The sequence below is a fragment of the Clupea harengus genome, chromosome 5, assembly GCF_900700415.2.
Source record: "Clupea harengus chromosome 5, Ch_v2.0.2, whole genome shotgun sequence".
In the NCBI taxonomy this organism is placed as follows: domain Eukaryota; kingdom Metazoa; phylum Chordata; class Actinopteri; order Clupeiformes; family Clupeidae; genus Clupea; species Clupea harengus.
Window position 1 is genome coordinate 18,463,585 of NC_045156.1, and position 22,134 is coordinate 18,485,718.

The 22,134-nt window shown below is 41.4% G+C and overlaps 3 protein-coding genes across 3 annotated transcripts in view; all 3 read left to right on the forward strand.

The window, feature by feature from the left end:
* The first annotated feature begins 2,217 nt into the window (after positions 1–2,217).
* pigu (phosphatidylinositol glycan anchor biosynthesis, class U) lies at positions 2,218–9,631 on the forward strand. The gene is made up of 11 exons (XM_012829397.3): positions 2,218–2,373; positions 2,998–3,122; positions 3,202–3,264; positions 3,358–3,467; positions 3,843–3,943; positions 4,056–4,153; positions 4,350–4,504; positions 4,700–4,843; positions 5,861–5,985; positions 6,538–6,680; positions 7,360–9,631. Exons 1-11 carry the CDS (start codon positions 2,244–2,246, stop codon positions 7,471–7,473), a joined length of 1,308 nt encoding a protein of 435 aa, XP_012684851.1. The 5' UTR covers positions 2,218–2,243; the 3' UTR covers positions 7,474–9,631.
* Positions 9,632–11,777: 2,146 nt separating this feature from the next.
* On the forward strand, positions 11,778–17,667 carry osgn1 (oxidative stress induced growth inhibitor 1). The gene is made up of 6 exons (XM_012829396.3): positions 11,778–12,086; positions 13,204–13,279; positions 13,419–13,555; positions 13,783–13,974; positions 14,363–14,454; positions 14,754–17,667. Exons 2-6 carry the CDS (start codon positions 13,222–13,224, stop codon positions 15,799–15,801), a joined length of 1,527 nt encoding a protein of 508 aa, XP_012684850.2. The 5' UTR covers positions 11,778–12,086; positions 13,204–13,221; the 3' UTR covers positions 15,802–17,667.
* Positions 17,668–18,275: 608 nt separating this feature from the next.
* The window catches only part of mtss1 (MTSS I-BAR domain containing 1), a 64,996-nt gene continuing 61,137 nt past the window's right edge, over positions 18,276–22,134 (forward strand). The window contains exon 1 of the mRNA XM_042707727.1: positions 18,276–19,506. Within this exon, the coding sequence (XP_042563661.1) occupies positions 19,435–19,506 (72 nt within the window). The 5' untranslated portion in view covers positions 18,276–19,434. The remainder of the gene's footprint in view (positions 19,507–22,134) is intronic.

Below are 22,134 nucleotides of genomic sequence, written 5' to 3' on the forward strand. Positions count from 1 at the left end.
GATTGGCAAACTGGTCTGCTGTAGGATTCTGCTGCCTCTGCCAATGAAGAGATGGATGGGCAGGCTGCTGGTGCTGCGTGCAGTTATCAAGGTATAGCTAAATCCTAGATTTAAAAGTTTCTGTAAAACTTGTCCATCAACCAATGTTCCACGCTCTTTTTGAGTTATATTTGAAAATGTTTGAAGGCATAGGCTGTGAGAGACCATATAATTTCATTGATGGGCAACCCAGCTGGCAACATGCAAAGTCCACCGCACATGATCTAAAGGTAATTTTATAACTTCAACTTCAAAATCATTTAACTCATTTCATAACATTAGCAAGATTCTAAATACAAACATGGGTGGGGCATTGCAGCGCAATGCTGGGGTGTGTTCGCATACAGACTTGGGAGTTCCATGTATAAATTAGTTCCTTCAAAGCAACACCTTTTATGTAAAACTTCTAAATGATTTCATATCAGGCAGACAAGAACCTCTGTCTAATTTGGTGTGAACCACTCTATTTGTGATCGGAAATGTGTTTGCTCGATTGTAGAACAATGTTGAGCTCCGTGGGAATGGTCGAGGTATCGTCGAATCATTGCAACTGGTTGATAAAGATTGACTTCATTGCCACATCCACTAATTACTCAACCCATTTATGCTTGATTGAGCCCTGCTTTGTGTCAATGAAATAAGCAAATATGGTATCCTCGCCTATTCTCACTGCACAGTTGCTGGTGTGCAAAGCTCTTTCGTGGTGCTTGTTGCCCTATGAAATTAGGACCCATCCTCTTCCTTAAGTTTGGGAGACTGAAGATGATAGATTTAGCAAAGCATTTTCAAGAAAGTGACTATGAGAAAACAAATAGTTTGACAGGGTGACTTAAGGTTAATATATTATTCTGTTGGCTGTGCTGAGAACGCAAAAGGCTTCAGGAATCTCAAATGCTTCTATGGTCACACATCTGCTGTCAGAGCTTGTATTGACTACAAGCAGGCTCCGTCTGAGAAAGAGTACGGATCTGCACAGTGTACAGGTTGAAGTTGCATAGGTCAGTGAAGGTCAATGAACAGGCCAAGTTTGCACTGAAGAGCACAATAAAAAGGAAAGCTTTGGTATTTGCATTTCATGAGCAATTTCTGGGGGGGCTATCGGCCAGAAGGAACAACTATTGTATCTTCTGAATGAACGACATTACGTGCGTGGCTATAGGCTAGTTATTTTTTGTCATGTAGGCAACAAAAATAAATATCAAACTATGGCAAAGACAATAGATATGCTAGCACCTATGCAATTTCACATTCACATTAACATTTTGCATAAATACCGACAGATACATATTCAAAAATCGTGAATTATACAAGAAGTTTACAGTTTGCTACCAGAGTGGCAGACATAAATTAATTGGGACAAATCCTTGAATATTTCTTCACATTTCTTGCACACACAAAGCTGAACATAGTGACGACCTTGCCATCTACTGGTTGAAAAGTGCAATATCAAATTACACTACGCAGGGCAAGAACAATCCTTGTCTAAGTGTACTTTGCCAAGGTGCAGAATATGACCTTTATTGTGTCTATTGACTATATTCTATTCTTTATATTCTATATTCTATCTATCTATTGGCCTTTATGTCTTGGATCCTAATCAATAAGACCTTTAGCTAGATGCTTATTGGGGATGATCTTGGCTTTTTGTCTGTATAGGCCAATATCAGTCCCTTGAATATAAACATTCATAAAGAAATCATTGGAAAGTTAAAAGTTACTAATGATCTGGTATATCGATATCGATATCTCATTCATCTAGGCCCTACTGCAATGGGCAGTATTGGTAGGTAATGCTCATCCGCTGCAGCTCAGCATAGACACGATGTGGTCTGCATCGTTATAATTGTAGATTATTCTGAATTTACATGAATCTAGTAGGCTCCCTCATTGTTGGTAAACAACCCTAACAGCAAGCAGTGCAAAAAGCAAGGTGATGCGTCAAAAATGTTAGATTTTAGGTGAAACAGATGAGTCAATTGAAACCCCTACCAGTTATCGGTATTTCCATTTCAAACGCTTCACTATGGATTAATATGCCATGCAGAATCCTGTCTTGCCCTTGGGCTAGGCTGGGTCATATTTAGACCATCATGTAACAGTTTTCAATGCGTTTACTATGAAACTACATCTTTCTGGAAGTTTGATGAAAAGAATCAATTTCCCATGATGCGTCACATCCGTAGGTGGATATTTTCTAGACGAAGATGGCGGCTCCCTTAACACTGGTTCTGATTGTGGCTGTAACAATCAGAGCAGCGTTATTCAGATCGAGTTTAGCTGAATTGATTTCGGAGAGAGTTGAAGTGGTATCTCCGCTAAATGCCTGGAAACGAGGTTTGTGATATATTTCTTCATTGGAAAGGTTTCAAATATATGAAGAGAGACAACCGCCATGCAGCTCATCTCCACTGAGCTGTCATCCTGAGACGCCAATCGTGCTAGCGACAGTAAAAGCTTTTTACGTCGAGGCACTAAACAGATTTTTGGTTACACAAAGAAGTGTGTGAAGTGTGTAGTGTTCCGAAAATGCATCTCAGATGATTTTGCTCTCATGCCATTAATGTTGTCTTTTTAGAGCACTGGATGTTTTGTGATCCTACTAATGAGGGAGCCAATATGTTTCAAAAAGAGATAGTAGCTAGACAGACTGCATTCTATTAATATAAAAGAAATTGAATGCAAGCTATCTCTGTGGATAATGTTGGTGTAGGTTCTAATCACTATAAGGTGTAATTACACGTGCTAGGAAGACGTTATCTTTGTCGATGTAAAATAACGACAGCTTTCTTTATGACAATTACATTTGGTCATCTCTTGTTCTTCACCTTCCTCCTTGCTTTAAGTGTACCCATTTGCTGTGGTATTGCTTTGGTTTTGCAATGGCCTGCAATCATTCTTAAAGTTGGTAGTTCTGTTTGTGCAGTGCTGCCTCACTTATTGGTGTTGTATGTTTTTCAGTTGTGGAAGGCCTTGCCTTGTTGGATTTGGGTGTGTCACCCTATTCAGGAGATGTGTTCCATGAGACACCTCTCATCATATACTTCTTTCACTTTGTCATTGACTATGCAGAGATAGTATTTATGGTGAGTGTCCACTGGTTTGAGATTTTCAAAGTATTTATTATCGTATAGAGTTGTGTAATATTATTCACCTTATTTCCAGATAGCGGATGGTATCACAGCAGTTGCACTCTACTTGGCAGTACAACATTACAATAAGAATGTGGTGAGTTGAAGGGGAAAAATATTCTCTCTAGTGTCTTTCACTTTCTCAGTATTAATTTGACGTATATGGCATATTGGTCTTATAATGCCACAGTTCAGGAAGCAGAAGTATGCCTTGGAGGCTGACCGATACCCACACGACTGTCTGGAACTTATGCGAACCCCTAAAGAGATGTACTACGTTCCTCTGAAAGTGGCGATGTTGTGAGTATGACTTCCTTAAGTTTATATGACTAATGCTCTCTCTTTGTCCCTGATGATTATAAAATAGCTCTCTTGTACTCAGTCCAGAATGTGCAACGTTGTTATTCTTGTTTAATAACTCTGCATACAGCAAGTTGACATATGTCTATATGGAAAGTTAGTTTGAGCCCTTATTTCATGAATCCCTCTACGTTATTGGTATATTCAGAAGTTAGCATTTAGCAAGGCTCTGGTTTGCAGCAGTTGCATTTAATTACAGTGCCTATAGTCAAGAAACAACAACGAATTAGGTTTGATGTATTCTCTCATATGGCTATGACTGGTTGTGTCTGATAAGGAAATCTGATGTGTCTGTTTTCTATCCTTACCTCACAGCTATCTGTGGAACCCTTTCACTATTCTCTCCTGTGTTGCAAAGTCAACGTGTGGGCTCAACAATGCTGTCATCGCACTCTTTATACTTTGTACGATAAAAGGTAGGAGTGTCTTTAAGTGTATGATTTCAGCCCTTGTGAACTTATGCTCCTAGCATGACATTTTAAGAGCAGTATTGCAACAGTAATGTACTTTTTTTTGTGGTTGGTGCAGGAAGTGCCTTGTTGAGTGCGATATTTTTGGCCTTGGCAACATACCAGTCTATCTACCCCCTCACTCTGTTTGCCCCTGCGCTGATTTACCTGCTCCAGGTATGTCTCCATACGCTCTGTCGAACCACTCTTAGTTTGTCCTCCATACAGTGAAGGCCACTGACAGAGAAAGATCATAACTGAGTGGTCTTATGCACTCTTGTTTTAGTTTTTTATTGCCAGGAAGAAGGAAAGCATTGCTGACATTACAACCTCTTAATTTTGTACCCCTCTCCATCTTCTGTTTCACTCTCAGAGGCTGTACATCCCAGTCAACCTCCGTAGGCCCAGTTTTTGGCTGTTCACCTCGCAATATGCGTTCATGTACTTTGGGAGTCTGGCAGTCATCGTCTGTCTGTCGTTTTTCCTGCTCACCTCTTGGGATTTCATTCCCTCAGTATATGGCTTCATGTAAGTGTTTTTGTGAACTATAAAATCAGCTACACGTAAAATGCTACCTTGTTGGCAACACCAAGACTTGTAAAATGATGATATTAACTGTGTGTGTGTGTGTGTGTGTGTGTGTGTACACGTGTACGTACGTTTGTGTGTACGTACCTCTGTGTGTACATGAGGGTGTATTTATGTATGTTCCTCTTTTTGTAGACTCTCGGTGCCGGACCTCACCCCAAACATTGGCCTCTTCTGGTATTTCTTTGCCGAAATGTTTGAGCACTTTCGGCTTTTCTTCATCTGTGTGTTCCAGATCAACGTATTCTTTTACTCTATTCCTCTGTCCATAAAACTAAAGTAAGTGCTTCGAACGTGTGCGTTTCTCGTGTTAAGAAATATCCCCCCCCCCCCCTGTGCCACAAGGAAAAGAAAGGTGCATAGAAAAATATGTTTATCTTGTCCGTTGCACTTTGAATACCATTTTCCTAGCAATAAGTGACTTGTTGATCCTTGAATATTTATTTTTACCCCTCTTCCTCTGTTCTTGTAATTACTCTAGTATATCATATCTGATATCGTATGATAATTTGGTATGTAAAATTATAACGCCTATGTCAGGGACCACTGCACCAGAGAAGGAATTAGTTATGCTTTGTTGCATGCAACAGAATTTGTCAAAATGTCTGTGAACTAAACCAGATTGCCACAGTGCAGTATGTCCTGGTAATGACTTGTTTGATGGTTGTCATTCTATGCTAATCACATAATTAGTCATATGTTGGAAGTTCCAGTGGAGGTAATGGAAGACAGCACAACCTGCAGCCTGGCTTTGCTGGAGTCAGACACTTGTTTTCCTTGTTTTCACTTCATTGCCTTTATGGTTGTACATGGCCATGATTTATATTTTTACCAAAGCTCCTATGTATAGTAATATCCTAGGATTCAATTACAGCCAGCAAAGTTCCCTACAAGTTCTGAATTTTACCATTCATCCCAGAAGTAGGTTAATCAAATGTGGATACAGCCAGCACACAAGCAGCCTTGACAGCAGCCATTAGAACAGTAACACATACACATTTCTTCCAAACTGATACAGTAACTAGGATAATTCCATGATTTGTCTGCTGTTTGATCCAATAGCGTCTTCTCTAGTAGTTACAGCCTTTGTTTATTAGTGATAATAAGTTGCGAACTACGAGCCTATAAGCAAAATTACTAGTGCAGCATGCATCATGCGTACTTGGGAGGGAACTTTTACAATGTTACATTTCCCATAGCTCAACATTAGAAACTACGGGACTGATCATACATTTTAATTAGTCTGTCTTCGTTGTTCATTAATGTGTGTGTTGTGTTTGTGTGTTTTTAATCCAGGGATCATCCAGTGTTTCTAATGTTCATGCAGATAGCCATCATCTCCATCTTCAAGTCCTATCCCACAGTTGGGGACATTGCTCTCTACATGGCATTTCTGCCTGTGTGGAGCCACCTGTACAGATGTAAGTGTGGTCTTTCAGACAATATAGGGAATTTGCATTATTTGCATTGCACTGTGTAATTATGTCAGAAATGTACCCCTTGTTCCTTGTTTTCACAAATTGGGCTAATTACATATGCACTGGACAGTGACATAGGCACATTCAGTAGCCTTGTTCAATATTTGGGACGACTCCATATCAGCTGCATCCTATTCTCATATGATGTAAATAGGTAGAAAGGCAAGAACTATTTTGTGGAAGGAAAGAACTTGCGTGAATGAGTAATGAATGTTTGAATGCAATGAATGAACACAAATATTGTATCATAACTCTCAGTCTTAATAATGGTGATCCCTACCAAACTGGACTACTGCAGCCTTTTGTGATGTGACTATAGCATGTGAGGAACATGCTATTTCAGAGCTCAAACAGTATGTTAGGCACTAGTTATATCTGATATATAATTATATATTATTTACCTGTGTGTGTTTATGCATGACCTATGAGGGCTTTGTTGTCCTGTGCTACAAATTGTATTTTAAGTGATCTCTCTCTCTGTATATATCTACTCAGTCCTGAGGAACATCTTCTTGGTGTGCTGTGTGCTGCTGGCCTGTTCGGCCCTCTTCCCGGTACTGTGGCACCTGTGGATTTATGCTGGCAGTGCCAACTCCAACTTCTACTATGCCATCACTCTGCTCTTCAATGTGGCACAGGTAAAGTCGTATGGCTTTCACAGTCATGATACAGATACCTCCTCTAGTTATTTGGCAACAAGTGACTGGCTTTTTCCGTGTTTGCTTTTGTAGCCCGAGAAATGGGTGTTGTGTAATGTTTTGTCCTTTGCTGAAAGCAAGGCAGCAGCATTTGTGCAGCTAATGACAGAGGTTTGGGTTATCCGCCTGGCCTTCCTCTCTTATTCATGTATGCCGACACTTCCGCTGGAAGATATTACACACATGCTGAGGTGTAGGGTTGCCAAAAAATACCGGATGGAACCAGAAAGAGAGAGCTGCCCTGTGACGTTAAAACCATGTTCAGAAATGTGTGTAAAAATGACAACCAAGAAAAGCAGCTTCCCAGTTAAAGTCAGTTTTGGTCAGTTTTTTTAATGTAAGGTTTTTTTAAGCGTTGCATGTGTTTTAACCGGGTGGATTAAAGGCTGACGTGATGGTTGGCATTCATTATTAATCAGCCAGTTTGAGTTTCACACAAACACGTCCTTATTGAGTTCACACAATTTCAACTGTGTATTGGCTGCAGGAGATTCAATCTTCAGTGGCTTCCTCAGGTTGCAACCTTTGTGTATTGAACAGGCACAGTGGGCGGCAACGGTGACAGTGTTTACTGTTTTGCATTTGTGTGTGTGTGTGTGTGTTTGTCCTTTCGTCTCAGATTCTGCTGGTGTCCGATTACTTCTATGCTTACCTGCGGAGGGAGCATCACCTAAGCCACGGCCTGTACTTGAAGAGGAAAGATGGCGGCGAGGCCACACTGGTGCTCAAGTAGCCCTGGCTTAAGGCTTAAGGACTGCGGAGGGAAAGCTGTCAGACTCATACAGGCCCTCACCTGTTTCTCTGGGGATGTTTTTCTCCCTCCTTCTTTTGGTTTTCTCTCTCTTTTCACGAGGATGTACACTCACATGGACCAAAGCTTCTGTGAAGATATTCTCTGCAGGAACTGTAGGAAGGCTAGGAAGCCGCGGATGGATGCCGTTGTGCCTTGGTCCGCGCTTCAAAACAAAAAAAACTAAAAAGTCTGGAATGTTTGAGATGCATCTACTCTGCAGCTATGTGGTTGGTTGCTGTTTTTGATTTTTGTTTTGCTTACCTTTGCCCTGCTTGTTTGTCCCTCTTTCTTATGATAAAGACTTGAGTTCTCTGGTAGTGAAGCAGAGCTGCAGTTCCCTAGTTTACCATTAGAGGGAGATATGTGAACACTGAAATGACATACCTGCACACCACTGCTAACTCACTCACTTCCTTATGTACTCAAGGTCAACGTCTCTTACAGATATCAAACCCTGCCGTGTTTAATCATGGCCTATATTTTGTGGGGCATTTTGATAAGGGAATCCAATTTATGCATGTATGAAAAGATGTTAACATAGCTATGAGACCGAATGGGGAAATGTTAGAGCTCACTTAGGGCGAAAGTCATTTGAACAGATGTTGCATTTTGACATTAGCTTATTATATGTTTAGATTATAAGTATTGCACTGCTTATCTGAATGTGGTCCATAACTTCTGCTGCCATATTAAGTGTTGCTGAATGTTAATTTGTAAATGTTAAAATATTGGTGAGCAGTGTGTATTTAAGGAATCTCACTCATAATTTATGTTTCATGCACTGAATTTATTTCTTTTTAACAAAGTTCAATTCTATACATCTCAGCACATTGTTAGTCAGTATACATTGTCAGGATGATTTGAGAGTGAATACTAAGGGAGTAAGGTGAAAATGGAAGGCCTGTTGGCAGTTCAACATGCATGTGAATGTGGAGCACCAGGTGTTGTAGCCCTCTTTAGCCGCATGACCTCATCTTGTTAGTTAAGAGGTGAGTCTGTCCGCCTTGCATAAGACCGCCACAGGCTTGGTGTTGGAATTTTCAATCTTCTGGTGTCTGCTTTTTTCCTGATTTTTTGTGAGTGTGTGTGTGTGTGTGTGTGAAAGAGAGATACACTACAACATGTGAATTTATTTTATGTTATAGATTACATGGTTGGTCATTTGTCCAAAGTGCAGTTCACAAGTCATAAAAATGCCAAAGGCTTCTGTTCTTAAACATGAGGAAAGTGTTGCCAGATGTGAAATGTTTGACACACTGTATTGTTATGCAAATGTCCTAGCTGTCCCAGGACGGAAAACATAAGAAAGCAGCTGGTAATGCTTATTGCCACCGCTTTGTTTCCATTTGGCCCAATTGTCAGCCCTTTGCCAAAAAATCTAGGCTGTAGCGAAGTGTTAAAACTACACCAAACTCCTTTCTGTTACTTTGCTGTACGTCACGGTTTATGTGTAGCTTCAGACAACTATAAAGTGCTGTATACTTGGACACCAATGTGATAACATTGCTTGACCATTAATTTTGACTGTTGGAGGTGGTTTTGTTTTTGTCTTTGTGTGTGTGCATGTGTGTATAATTACCGAGCGTGTTTTGTTTTTCCTTTTTGCACAACAAAGGGATTTGGTTAAGCAGTTCCTCTACTGTTCAGAACACACTCACAGAGAATGGACTTTGACATCAGCATCATCATTAAATGGCCTTTTTATTTATGCCCTATTTACAAACTCCATGAAAATGTGCGTGGTACTATAGATAACTACAATCATTTCTGAATGCACATACACTGATACGCACTCATAAGGGCTGCCTTTTGTAAGGCAAAGAACATTAAACGAAATATTTTATGAATTACTCAAAATCACTTATCTTGTTCCCTGGACCTCCAAGGTCTTCCCATGGATTCATTAACATGCTTTATAATAACTGTAAAATTGTCTCTTATAAAAGTGTGTTCCTATATATTAGTGTTGACTAATATATCCTTTTCACTTAGCTCGAGTTTGAAAGGATAACTTATGCTTTTGGTATATTGGGACACTGATTTTTTTAATAATTTACCAGTTCTGTCATGAGAACTTTCAATAAATGATTTCTCAGCATTGTTGCTGTTGTTTCGTGCTCATTTGTTCTTAGCTGTTGTTACCTGTGTAAAAACAATCTTTGGGAACTGGCATGAAGTGTAATCCTTGTATTATCTCAAAATGGAATCTTCTAAGGATACCAGATAATATACTGCACCTTGTTTGATCCAACCCTTTCAAATCATGGACAGTGTGCAAAGGGTGTCAAGCTGGATGATACTGAAAATGGGACCTTGCCAGCCAATTTGATGATTACCTCATCAGACTGGCCCAACCACCTGTGAATGTGGAGAAGCAGACCATACAATGGAGCACTGCCTTGCCTGCCCTCTACTACCTAACCCTTGCAGCCCAAAAGACCTTGCAGTATTCAAGAAAAACGCAAAGGACTGTGTAAAGAACTAGGAAACTGCCATATAACTATCACGCTTCAGTGAAACGAAAAGAAGAAGAACCTCATCAGACAGGAAGTGATTATGTACTTTAGACTTGATTATGTATATTTTGCATGCACCGTCAGTTACTAGAATTTTAACACGTGTGCTCCCAATAGAGCACATGCCATTCCTAGCACCTTGCTATAGGCTGTTAAACTAGTTGGGCACTTAATTTGATCTGGGAATGCATATGCTTGTAATTAGCAATTAATTACAAGCATATTAACCACATAGCACAAATTGATTGACAGGTCATTTTACCTCGACAATGTTCATGTTTGCTCCCAAAACAAAACATGTTTGGCAACTTTAACTTTTTTTAAATGGCTTAAGGGTTACTCTATATATTTGTATCTGACAAGAATGAAGTACAAGAATACAATTCTGAAACATCAGCAGATATTTCAGTCTTGCCGGTTCTACCCCTGTGGTTTAAAATAATGACCCGATTTTCTCAGATGGGTGAAATTTACCAGAAATGCAACTACTCCGTTTACTGATGTCCAGCCCCATGTAAGCAATTGGTCTTTATCAGGTATACACTTACTTCAGTCACATTGGCAGTCACCCTGAGTTATGTAAGCATATTTATATAACTGCTTTACTCCCATGACAACCACCCTGGTCATGACTGATGAAAGAGACTTTAGCTTTGTTTTCTTTGAGTGTGCGTAGGAGTGCTATAGTGTTGGGATAGTTACTTGGTCGCTTTTAAACCTAAGCCCCACAGCTCTTGGGAAGAGTGAAAGAGAATGCTGATGTATAGTTTTTTTTAACAATGAGGCCCGCTGTCTTCCCACCATTGATGACGTTGAATCACCCCAAGGGTTTATATGTAATAATAGGAATTAGGTTTTACATTCACAACTATTTTGATGTTTCTATCAAATGTGGCCCTATAGTAAGAAAACATGATGGTCTTTGGAACATTTCAGAGTGAGCAGAAAAAAAGGTTGGCCATGATCAAGTACAAATATAAAACAATTATAGTGATGTTGGTCAAACATTGTCCCAAACTAAGCCCACTAGATTCCATTGTGCCACGAGAGCTCTGATAAACCTGGAATGACGCTGTATAGAATTGTGAATGAATGGATTTAGAATTCAGTGATTCAATGCCAAAACAGAGAAGTCATAGCTATTTTTGGCCCAAATGGAACAGCATTCACATAACAGTACTCATTAACAGAAATACTGCTGTTACTTAGCACATCCAAAAGGATGTCATTTGTGTTGTTTTAGACTCTTGTCAAAGCATGGAAATCACAGGAGAAAGTTCCTGTGTTGAAATTCTATTGGCTAAAAGAAAATCAAATGAAAACTAATGTGAAAATTAAACATAATTGTAAAGTTAAAAGAGAAGTGTCTAAAATCTCTTTCGAGAAAGCAAAGTTAATTGTACTAGGCCTAGACCAAAGGCAAAGTAGTGGAAAGACACAAGTTGCAATTGCGAAGTGAATCACACTGAACATTAACCTAAAGATTACAAGCATTTGGTCCATTCTTTGCACAAAAGTGAGTAATGAACCCTTCGTATGAGTGACAGTCGAACGAAAAAAAAGGCATCATGCAGTAATGCGCACTTGTTCCTGATTGGCTTGCAGCACACTGCGCTTTTAGTAGCCAATGGAAATCTCAGAAACTCTGTACGAAAAGAAACACAACACAACGGCTTCTCAGCTTGCTCCACCACAAAGAGACCAGAGACCTATCAGATATAATGGCGTCATTACCTGCTGTCTACGATTGGTCAGTGACGATTCAGGCAGTGCAGGATTCTAAAACCCCTCCGTGAACATGGACATATAACTGAGTGAATGCGGCTGCCCCGCGTCTAGTAGTGTGGCACCGGCTACAGTCAGTCGGGACGACGTCAGTTGGATGTAAAGACAAGGAAACTTCACTCTCAGGAAACTGAGTGTGTTTTTAAATTAAGCTCAGCGATCGGGTAATCCTTGGACTTTCTCGTAGGAGAACTGTGTTTGAGAGAATCCGACATCAAATTCGGCGGCTGCTAAACCACCATTCAACAACTGGTGAGTAGCCTGTCTTAGCTACCTAGCTAAGGGTAACCAAGACATGGATGAACTGCGTGTCCTCATGGTTGCCTCTAACATGAATTTAACCAGCGAGGTAGCTTGCTTTTGTTTTCCTGGTTGGGAGTGTAAGTTTTACGTTTTAAGTTTTGCATTAGATCATTTGAGAGCTTGCACAGTTATGTCAGAGGAACGTTACGTTTGTTAGGTAATCGCCCATTTTCCGTAATTTGACGTGCCGTGATCACAGAATATGGTGCTGACCTTAGTTCCTCTCTTACTACAATTGCTGCATCAACAAAAGACGAATTTGGATGATCAGATGTTTGAGCACATGCCTCGTGAAAACTAGGTTACACACCAGACGTCTAACCAAAGAACCCAGGCGTCCGCCTTCTGTCGGTAATGGCAATCCAATTAGGTATCCATCTGTTTTAATCTTTGTACTATCCTCCACTGGCTATGTAACCTTACGTAGGGGAAGTGGGATGTAATGCTAGCAGACTTGAATGGTCTTGATTACTCACAATGCAACTGGCGATCACGTTCTCAAAAACGCTATTCAAAAGCCAAGTGCTGGCTTTTATTTACTGTCTTACTCTGTCAGCATTGTTATTTCAGATCTTAAAAATCTTGTCGTATTCAAAACGTCCTTTTTACTTCCCTCACTCTCGCACTGTTCTTATGATGTAATATTAACCCAATCATGGTTTTCAGTACAGTACGTTTGACTTCAGGCAGGTTCCTCCCTGTCCCGGAGCTGTCACTTTAAACTTTCTGCAGCGTCACGCTCACTCTTCACTTGGGTAGCTATCTTATGTAACAGCTAGTCTGGCAGACGGGTTTGGCTTGATGCCGTAACTTTCTGTTCGCTTAGCCGACTGCAGCCTCTCTTGCTGTCTGAAAAAGCAGGTGTGCAGATGTCACTCCTACTTGCCGTTTTTTGGAGTTTAGTGGACCATACTGGAATTATTTGTTCTCTACATGACCTGTGCGAATTTAAATCTTCCTGTTTAATATGTAAATAGTTGTATGTTTTTATGTTTTTCTTCCTTTCTTTTTTTTAATGCATAGAGATCCGTATTTGACTGAAAGCATGATTGTTTATCTTTTTCAGACAGATAAGAGGAAAGCCATGGATTTGTATGACAAAGATGCAGCATCTGGAGACGTTCTGCCTGTTGTAGTAATTGGTGAGTTATCTGCATAACTTCGAGGCAACAAATAAAAAATACTATAAAAATGTTTTTGTGTTTTGAAATCTAACCTCATTGCGATTCCATGGGGTTGCACACACATTGCTGCTAATACCTACATTTCTTTGTCCTGCAGGTAATGGTCCATCTGGCATATGCCTGTCTTACTTATTGTCAGGCTATACACCTTACCTGTCCCCTGAGGGGATCCATCCAAATCCCATTCTCCAGAGCAAACTACACGAGAACTCTCACCTCCCCTTGTTGGAACAGGTAAAAGCATTTTTAGTGAGGGGACAAAAACATAGTCATGGGATAAAAACATATTATCTGAACTTACATGTGTATTTTATGTGATTTGCATTTCTTTTGCCACAGTCAAATCTGAACAATCTGAAACCTACTAGATTCTTTACATATGAAAAGATAATCGAAGATGATAATTTGTACAAGCATGAGAAGAATGACAAGATTGTGACTGTTTGGGTGTGTGCGTGCAGGATCTGGAGTACCTGTGTGAAGGGCTGGAAGGTCGGTCATCCAACCCAGTAGCAGTGCTGTTTGACTCATTGCTTCTGCCAGATAGCGATTTCGGCCTGGACTGTGCCTCCCCTCTTCTCTGGCGCTATGAGCCAGACAGGGCGACCCCTCACCTGGTTCTCGGCAAAGGCCCGCCTGGAGGCGCCTGGCATGTGAGTTTTTATGTAGTCATTTGAAAGTGAACGTAGGTCATGGTGGTTAGAAGAGAAAATCCACTGTCCACTTTTCATTACAAATGCAAACATGTATAGATAAGGTTAATTAATTTGATATCTTTAAAATTTTGTACCTCTAAATATGAATAATTGAATTGCATTTTGTAAAGTTGATGGAGGCCTCATTTGCTCTTTTCAAATAAGCCTCACTTTATCCAACCTCATTGTGGTGAGTCAGCCCGAAGGTGTATTTGCATTCATGTCAGATGGGAACAGAGAGGGCCTGTGTGGTTTGTTGTGCCAAAGTCTGCAGTCATCTGATGTAGATGAGATTTTGCATGTTGGGTGTGACACAGCAATTTCACTGCTATTGTTTTGGTTTCAGGCAATGGAGGGATCTATGCTCACTCTCAGTCTGGCCAATTGGATGGAACTACCTGAGCTGAAGTTGAAAGACTGGATGAGAGAGAAACGCAGGTTTGGTTCTTTAATAAATAATGTTTTACAAGGCTGTATTGAAAAGCTCCAATTCAGTCAGTAATGAATGGATGAATGAGTACTTTCTAGATTGTCATCTGACTATCTGATCACGTTACACACAATACAGAATAAAGAATATCCAAACAGAATGAAGAATATCAAAGCAATGTTCACAGCTCTCCAAAACATGTTTATTTTTAGTAAATGTCATCAGGCTTACAAGTTTGGGTTAAAGAATATCATGCTGTCACAGAAATAGGAAAGCCTCTATTCAACACACCCCACTTGCATTTCAGGAATGTGCGTAATGACCGCGCCACGCCTGCTGAGATTGCCTCATATTACCAGCACTATGTCACCCAGATGGGCCTTGAGCAGAACTTTGGCTGTGGCTCGGTCACCTCTGTGCAACGTGTACACCTGCAGAACGAGGGCCGCTCCGTGTGGGAGATCCAGGGTGTGCAGAAGAGGCCCCCTGTGGAGGAAAGCGTTGAAGAGGAGAGGGAGGATGTGGAGCTCCCTTTCTCTGTATATGCAGAGAACGTGGTGCTAGCCACAGGCACCCACGATATTCCAGCCCGCTTGGGCGTGGAGGGTGAGGGCCTGCCCTTTGTGTCCCACAGCTTCTGGGAACTAGAGGCGGCCATCTCCGCGGGGAAGCTGAACGACATGTCTGACCCAGTCCTGGTGGTGGGTGCGGGGCTGACGGCAGCGGACGCGGTGCTGGCTACTCACCATCTAAGCATACCAGTGTACCACGCCTTCAGGCGCTCAGTCGCCGACCCAGGTCTCATCTTCAACCAGCTGCCCAAACTGCTCTACCCAGAGTACCACAAAGTGCACCAGATGATGACCCAGCAGCAGCACCAACCGGGTGATGTGCTCTCGAGCCTGGAGAGGACCCCTCTCACCTCCTTGGTTGAAACCAGCCCAAACTCCTATTGCTGCTCCTACCCTGGCTACATCAGTTTGCCTAAACATCGCGTTTTGGCCATCCGACCCGACCGCAAGTGTGTCCTGGAGGGGGAGGGGGGCAGGCAGACTATTTTGCAGGTCTCCATGGTCCTGGTGCTGATTGGAGCCCATCCCAATCTGTCTTTCCTGCCCGAGGAGGGACGCCCGCTGGGGCTCAACCCCCAAGAACCCATCACCTGCAGGCGCAACCCACTGGACGTGGACCCTTTCACCCACGAGTCGGTGCAAGAACCGGGCCTGTATGCCATGGGCCCACTGGTGGGGGAGAACTTTGTGCGCTTCCTCAAAGGTGGGGCCTTGGCCATCGCAAGCGACATGGCGCGCAAGCAGCGAGAGAAGGGGCACAGCACAGAGGCCCTGGTAGCATAGACTGAAGTATCCTGCACCCTGGATGTCTAAAGAAGTACAGAAGACTACTTTTCCTACTACCACAGCTTTCCTCCAGCCCACTCAGCTCTAGGTTTTCCTAGAGCTCCGGTATAGTAGCTTATCTCAGGACCTGTATGATGTGGCCTGCGTGACGACGAGGCTTTGCAGGCCACAAAGAGCTAGAGCTCAGAGAGTCTCTTGTGCCAAAAGTCTGTTCTCCCAGGGAGAGGGTGAATTATGAAGCTGCAATAACAAGCTGTAAAGGGCCCCCAATTCAGAGCACAGGAGGATGGGAGGGAGGAAGGGAGAAGGAGATCAAGCTTATGTGTAAGATTCCAAATGGGCTTTAGAGTCCAAAGGTTGAATTCAGACAACTGTAGTTGTTGTAGGAGTACGCACTGCAGATGCTTGTGACATAGATGCACTTGGTTAATGTTTGAAATGTCAAAATGACCCAATTTTGTAAGATGATATTTCCCTGTTTTTTCAGGGTTCATGGTAAAAGCAGCAATAACATTAGTCAACATCATTATGACACACCAACATTTTTTTTTTGTGTGGTTCTTTTCATATATTTTATAGCCTGTATTTGTCCACTTTCCCAAAGCAAAAAACAAAGATCTAATCTTTATACCAAGAAAATAATCCTTAAATGCAAAGGGAGGGTTTGCTCAGCAAAATCACAATTTGGTATCATTCCTGGTACTGACATAGCTACTCTTACCTTACCTTACTCATACATACCTTACTTTGTACCTTTTGCTTTACTGATGGTGTAAGGAAAGTGCCCAGAAAATGAAGGTGCATGAAAAGATGTCTGTTATGCTGCTTATTTTCATATTTTGTGTGTTTTTGCCTGGGATGTAAAGTGTGTCATTGCACAAGTTACAGATGGGTTAAATTGCCTTTGTTAAAGTTAGTTTTTCCAAATGTTTCTATTGGCGTAAGGTCTACAGAAAGTCTTTAAGCTGTCGTTCTGGTCAGTGTTGGTGCTCTTTCTATCCTCTCCATTTGCCAATCAAGTAAAAAAAAATTGTCATGAAGAGGCCAACCATGGTAATCCCGAAGTGCATGCATTCAAAAAATGCATTTAAAACCCTTGCATTCCTTATCTCCTTGAATTGGGTTTCTGCCTTTTATTTTAATGATCATGTAACCTGACCCATTCTGTATGGTGTGACCACATCAGGGTGATTTTTGTACTTTTATCATTCGTAAAGATTTATTTTATAGCCATATGGGTGGAAATGGTTGTGGTAACCATGTCTTTCACAACCTTGGGTCCTTTACCAAAGGCCTGGGAGTTACAGTCTGTCGGTTCTATGCAATATAATCTCTGTTTCCAGGACTTCACTTCTCTGGGAAGAGAGACTAGAAGTTCCTGGGTTCTGTTGAAGCCACTCTCCCAGTTTGGAGGTCACTTTCCCAAGTGCTCCTACAGCTACTGGAATGCACATTTGCCTTTACTTTCTTTATTCTGTCTGATTCCTCTTTCCGCCAACTTGATATTAAAAAAAGGACATTACCCAGATGCATTACTTAAGTGGATGTATGGGCTTTTGCTACTGTTATTTAAGCAGTGTATTTTAGTAATTGGGGCAATCTTTGATCTCCTGTTAAGAACATTTGCTACATTTGATCAATTCTACTGTGTTGTAAAAAAACTCTAAAGTTAAGACTTTCAGTGAAATATTTTACAGAGGAAAGTTTCATTTTCTTAGAATTACTCTAATTTGTCTTTTACGTCAAAGGCAGCTAACCAAATCTGTTTGTACACTTTCTGTTGAATCATGAAATTAGTGCATTGTACATTTTCAGATTTGATTTGTATCCATGATTTCTATCAAATACAAAGTTTTCAAAACACGATCTTGTTTTCTCTTTTTGTGACTAGTATCTCCCTTGTTTGAACACTAGGTGGCAGTACATTCAAAGTTCTCGAAACATAACGCTTCTTCATAGAGTGGAACGTCTGCCAAGAATGCCTTTACCTTTTTAGATGACTGAGCCCCCAGATGATGCAAAATGGCATGCTGTGACAATGACTGATCCTGAAACTGAAAACGTTTTCCACACTACATACATTTAATAGTGAGTCGTGTAACCAGACATCATGTCTATCCATGTGAATGTTCAAATTTAGAGATACATTTTTTGCAGTGTATTGAACGCTGAAATCATCTTATTCGTCTCGTCTCATAGTAAGGGACAGTGATATTTTCAGCAAGGTGACCCTCCCAGATTGCTGGATCATGCACCACCACTAGGGGACTCCTGTCCACGTACAGTACATGAATACTGTGTGAAAGTGCGTGCTTTGAATATTCTCTTACAGTTGCCATGAGACAGCTGATCTGAAAGGAAGTCTAAATAAAGTGTATCTTCATAAGAGGGAAAGTGAAGGGCCAGGTCTAATCTCGAGAAAATCAGTGTTGCCACAGCTGCATATCAAACGGCATTTCGCCTGGTTGGTAGCATCTTTTGAGTTCGTTTTGACTCCACTTTTTTGGGTGTCATTGAAAACCATGGTGCTCTTTGACAAATACGGGTATTTCTGCCTGAGATAATACGTGTGTACATGTGTATACATGTGTTTTAAAATGAGACATTGTTATACAACAAATATAACAATACCTTATCCCTTTCGCTTTATGACATCAGGCAGGCTGAAGTGGATAACTCAAAACTGCAAGTTAGTTAAGTCGGTGTGAATGGTGACTAAATTCAAAGAGGAATGTTTTCCTAAATTAAAGTTTTCACTGAAGGAGCTAATTTATTTCATGCTCACATAGCAAGGTGTTTCATCACGGAAAAGAACGGAATCGCCCGAAATGTGGTTGCTCCGCCCAGGGATGAGGCCGCTGATCAAGTACTGGGAAGCAGGGAATTTGGAGCGCGGCACACAGTGGCAGCACGGTACGACTGCCAGTACGATATGCGTTCTGAGGAGAATTTCTCTTTAAGCTGTAAATATCACTGCACGTTTTTACAGTAGGCGTACAAACAAGTTTGGACGGAAAGACATACACAGGCAACGGACTTGGCACCCTGCAAATGGATTGAATGGGACTGTGGAAAACGGGCTGTTTCGCTAACGTGACAAGTTGATTCATCTTTCTACCTCGACAAACGTTTGTCAGGTAGCTAGCTAGCGAGCGACTTAAGTCCACAGTTGCAAATATCTTGGTTTTTCTTTGATTCTGTCTGCGATAACGCAGTTTGCTTGAGGTTCGGTGGCTTTTTCTGTGATGCACACGCAATTTCGTCTCGATACGGCGTGTGTCTACAATCTTCATCAAAGAATGCAATGTTTTTTTCAGTGGTCAACTAAGTTGGCTAGTACTAACATTAGTTAGTTGGCTAGCTAGCTAGCTAGCCAATGAACGTGCTAGCTAAGCTAACTGAGGAATAGTCTACGTAGCTATTGATTTTGTTTTCCCTCGAGCCTTTTTTGTTGTTATCTCAGCCGCGACTTTTCTCCCACTGTTCTATTTTATGTTCCTTGGTGGTATACATTTGGCTCAACATTCGTTAGTTAAATTTAACATAGCAGCATTCGTAGTTATAACTTAAACTAAAACATTTAACTCCACAAAACTCAAAAAGCAGTCTTTGTGGCTTCGGACTTGGAAAATGGATGCTGGTATAGAGAAGGAATGCAGCGCTCTGGGGGGGCTGTTTCAGATCATCATGAACGATATGAAGGTGAGTAACTTAACTGATTGAAGCACTATATAATTCAAAAACACAGTTGTTAGAGTTGTAGGTCACATAAGCTCGATTGCAGAGGCCAGCTGTTCGGCACACATGACACAGCCTAAGGACGAGCCTAGTTGGCAACAGTTAGCCATATGGGCTTTGATGTTCTTACAGGGATCTACCAAGCTATGCAGTGAGCAACATTGCAAGTCATGGACGATCCAACCGATGATTTTTCTCAACAGCGTGACTAGACTGAGTTCACATATAATCTTTCCTTATTACTGACATGAACAGAAGACGTAGTATCTCTGCCAGTAACGTTACAATGACAGAATGTTTAGTTGTTGTCGCATGTGCCATATTTTCACCCTTGATCTGCGGTCTAATAGGCAATGTAATTTATGTCTTGAATTTTCTTGGTTATGGATGTTCGCTTTGACGTTTGGGAAGCCAATATGTCCTAACTTTATATGTAAACGTCGACGTAATTTGCAGCTGGGCACCGTCATGATGAGACATCATGTCATTTCTGTGTGTGTCTAGTCCTTCAACATGGTTAACATAATCATTCGACGTCCACCTACAGTTTGAATAACCAAGCAACATTTAAGGACTTCTAGCATCAATCAGTGTTCAGTAACAGTTTGTCAACAAATGGCGGGACAATTAAGCAAACTTGGTCTTAAATACAAGTTGCCATTTTGAGCTACATTTTTGGAAACTGGGGAGATTGGTGTGTTGACAGGATGTAAGTTAATTTCAGTTGGTACACAGAGCTTCCGTCTGGACTTTGGATTATGATTCAAATTAATTTATTTCACCAGCTGGTTTCTTTCACTTACACCCTCAGTTTCTCTATTAACAAAGTAATGAGTGAAGATTCAGTCCAGGACTTTAACTGTTCTGTGAGAAATATTTTGCTCTACTGAAATATTGTGGGTTTACAGCAGGAATCTTGTGTTTGGCTGCTGACTGTAGTGTGGCATGCCCATTCTGTCTATCTTACAGAATGCCAATTTTGTGCCACTGTGTGGTGTAAAATAATAAAAAGCCAACTGTTGCAAAGCTGTGCATGTTAAGAATTACAGAACGTATTTGGAGAGGAAAGGGGAGGGTTGAAATGTTGCAAAATTTGAACAGGTTTAATGCAGGTTGATAAGATGTGGTAATGGGATCAATGGCGCAATACCTCAGTTCTCTTTTTGCGTGTCCATGTGGAAATGAACAGCCTGACTCGGAGGAAAAGGGACTTCCTAGTTAAGGTGCACCCCAGCACCAAACAACCTTCAAATGTATTAGGTCTTCTGACCTTGAAAGCTGATAATATAGGCTATGGCCCAAACATGGACATTGACTAGATATCAACCAAGCACATGTTGAAACAGCAGGATGATTAGTTGGAAATGTCTCCCTATGTTTCATATTGAAGCACCCATTGGCCCCAGTGTTTTTGAGGGACGGGGGAGGGGAAATGTGGTTGTATAGCCTAGTCTTGAAAATTGCCAGCATGGCACGATCACACCTCTGCCATCTGGACCTTAATCAAACTACTGGCAACCCAATGGTGTTTGGACATAGTGCTTTCTCCCATGGGTGCCTTGCCATGTTAAATACAAAAATCCCCACCTTGAAAGAGTTAAGGGGGTAAATGGGTAGTAATCCATTCAGTCTCCCAACCACAGTTCTAGTCATGTTCCTCTGAAGTCACTTTCCACACTTGTCACACGTCCGTTTGGAGTCTCAGCTGTTTATGTTACTCTCTTTGCTGTTGAAGGCCTATGGGATGACCTCTCACTCGTTCTCAACAGTCTATTCAGTCTAGTCATTTTTGCTCCTCTTCCAGTGGCCTCCCTCTGGTCATAACAAGACCCTCGTAGAACACTTGAGTTAGGAGCTGAAAAGTATTGGAGGGCTCTATTGATCTCTGCCTCACCAGTGCTGAATGACACAGGTTTACAGTGCATTGCCTTGGTTTGACTTATCTCTTGCATGGCTGTTGATTCCCATTGCATGTAGGCTACACGTTTGCTCGGCCTTGTACTTGTACGCTCCCTATGATGCTGATCCCATTGAGAGAGGACAAAGCCTAGAGAAGAAGGGGCTACGGTGTTGTGTCATAGGCTAAAGTAACCCACAGTTGATGGATCTCTGCTTTTTCAACCGCCACTTGGGTTACGGGTATACATGCTTCTATGAAGTGTATGTCTTTGTGTGCATCGCATTGTGGGCCTCCATCGCAACCACAGAAATGTAGGCTAATGATTGCAGCAAAGTCAGCCCATTAAAACAATGCCTTACAACCCTCAGATACAGTGGATGCTCCTTGCTGAAACTATACATGCCCTTGTCACAAACGTATCTTCAAAGGCCATGAAAGGTAAAAGTTACGTGGACTGTAGATCACCCCAAAATGCTTATTTATTTCTTAGAGGCTGGATTTTATGTGCCGTGAAATGTTGCATCACACTCAACACGTCACGCTTTTATGGCGGGTACTATTTTTGTTCTGGTGAAATGACTAAATGCATAACATAACACCACAAGTTACTTGTTTTGGAGCATCTTAAGTCAACACAGTGGGTCGGTTCTGTCGGACACAACAGAGGGAGAATCTTCTCCCATGCCTCTGGG

Bases quoted from the DNA above. Each gene is read 5' to 3' on its own strand.
- pigu (XM_012829397.3), top strand. From the start codon at position 2,244: ATGGCGGCTCCCTTAACACTGGTTCTGATTGTGGCTGTAACAATCAGA. The intron at 3,468-3,842 runs GTGAGTATGACT...CTTACCTCACAG, and splicing joins CCTCTGAAAGTGGCGATGTT to CTATCTGTGGAACCCTTTCA. The intron at 5,986-6,537 runs GTAAGTGTGGTC...ATATCTACTCAG, and splicing joins GTGGAGCCACCTGTACAGAT to TCCTGAGGAACATCTTCTTG.
- osgn1 (XM_012829396.3), top strand. From the start codon at position 13,222: ATGGATTTGTATGACAAAGATGCAGCATCTGGAGACGTTCTGCCTGTT. The intron at 13,280-13,418 runs GTGAGTTATCTG...TTTGTCCTGCAG, and splicing joins TCTGCCTGTTGTAGTAATTG to GTAATGGTCCATCTGGCATA. The intron at 13,975-14,362 runs GTGAGTTTTTAT...TTTTGGTTTCAG, and splicing joins CGCCTGGAGGCGCCTGGCAT to GCAATGGAGGGATCTATGCT.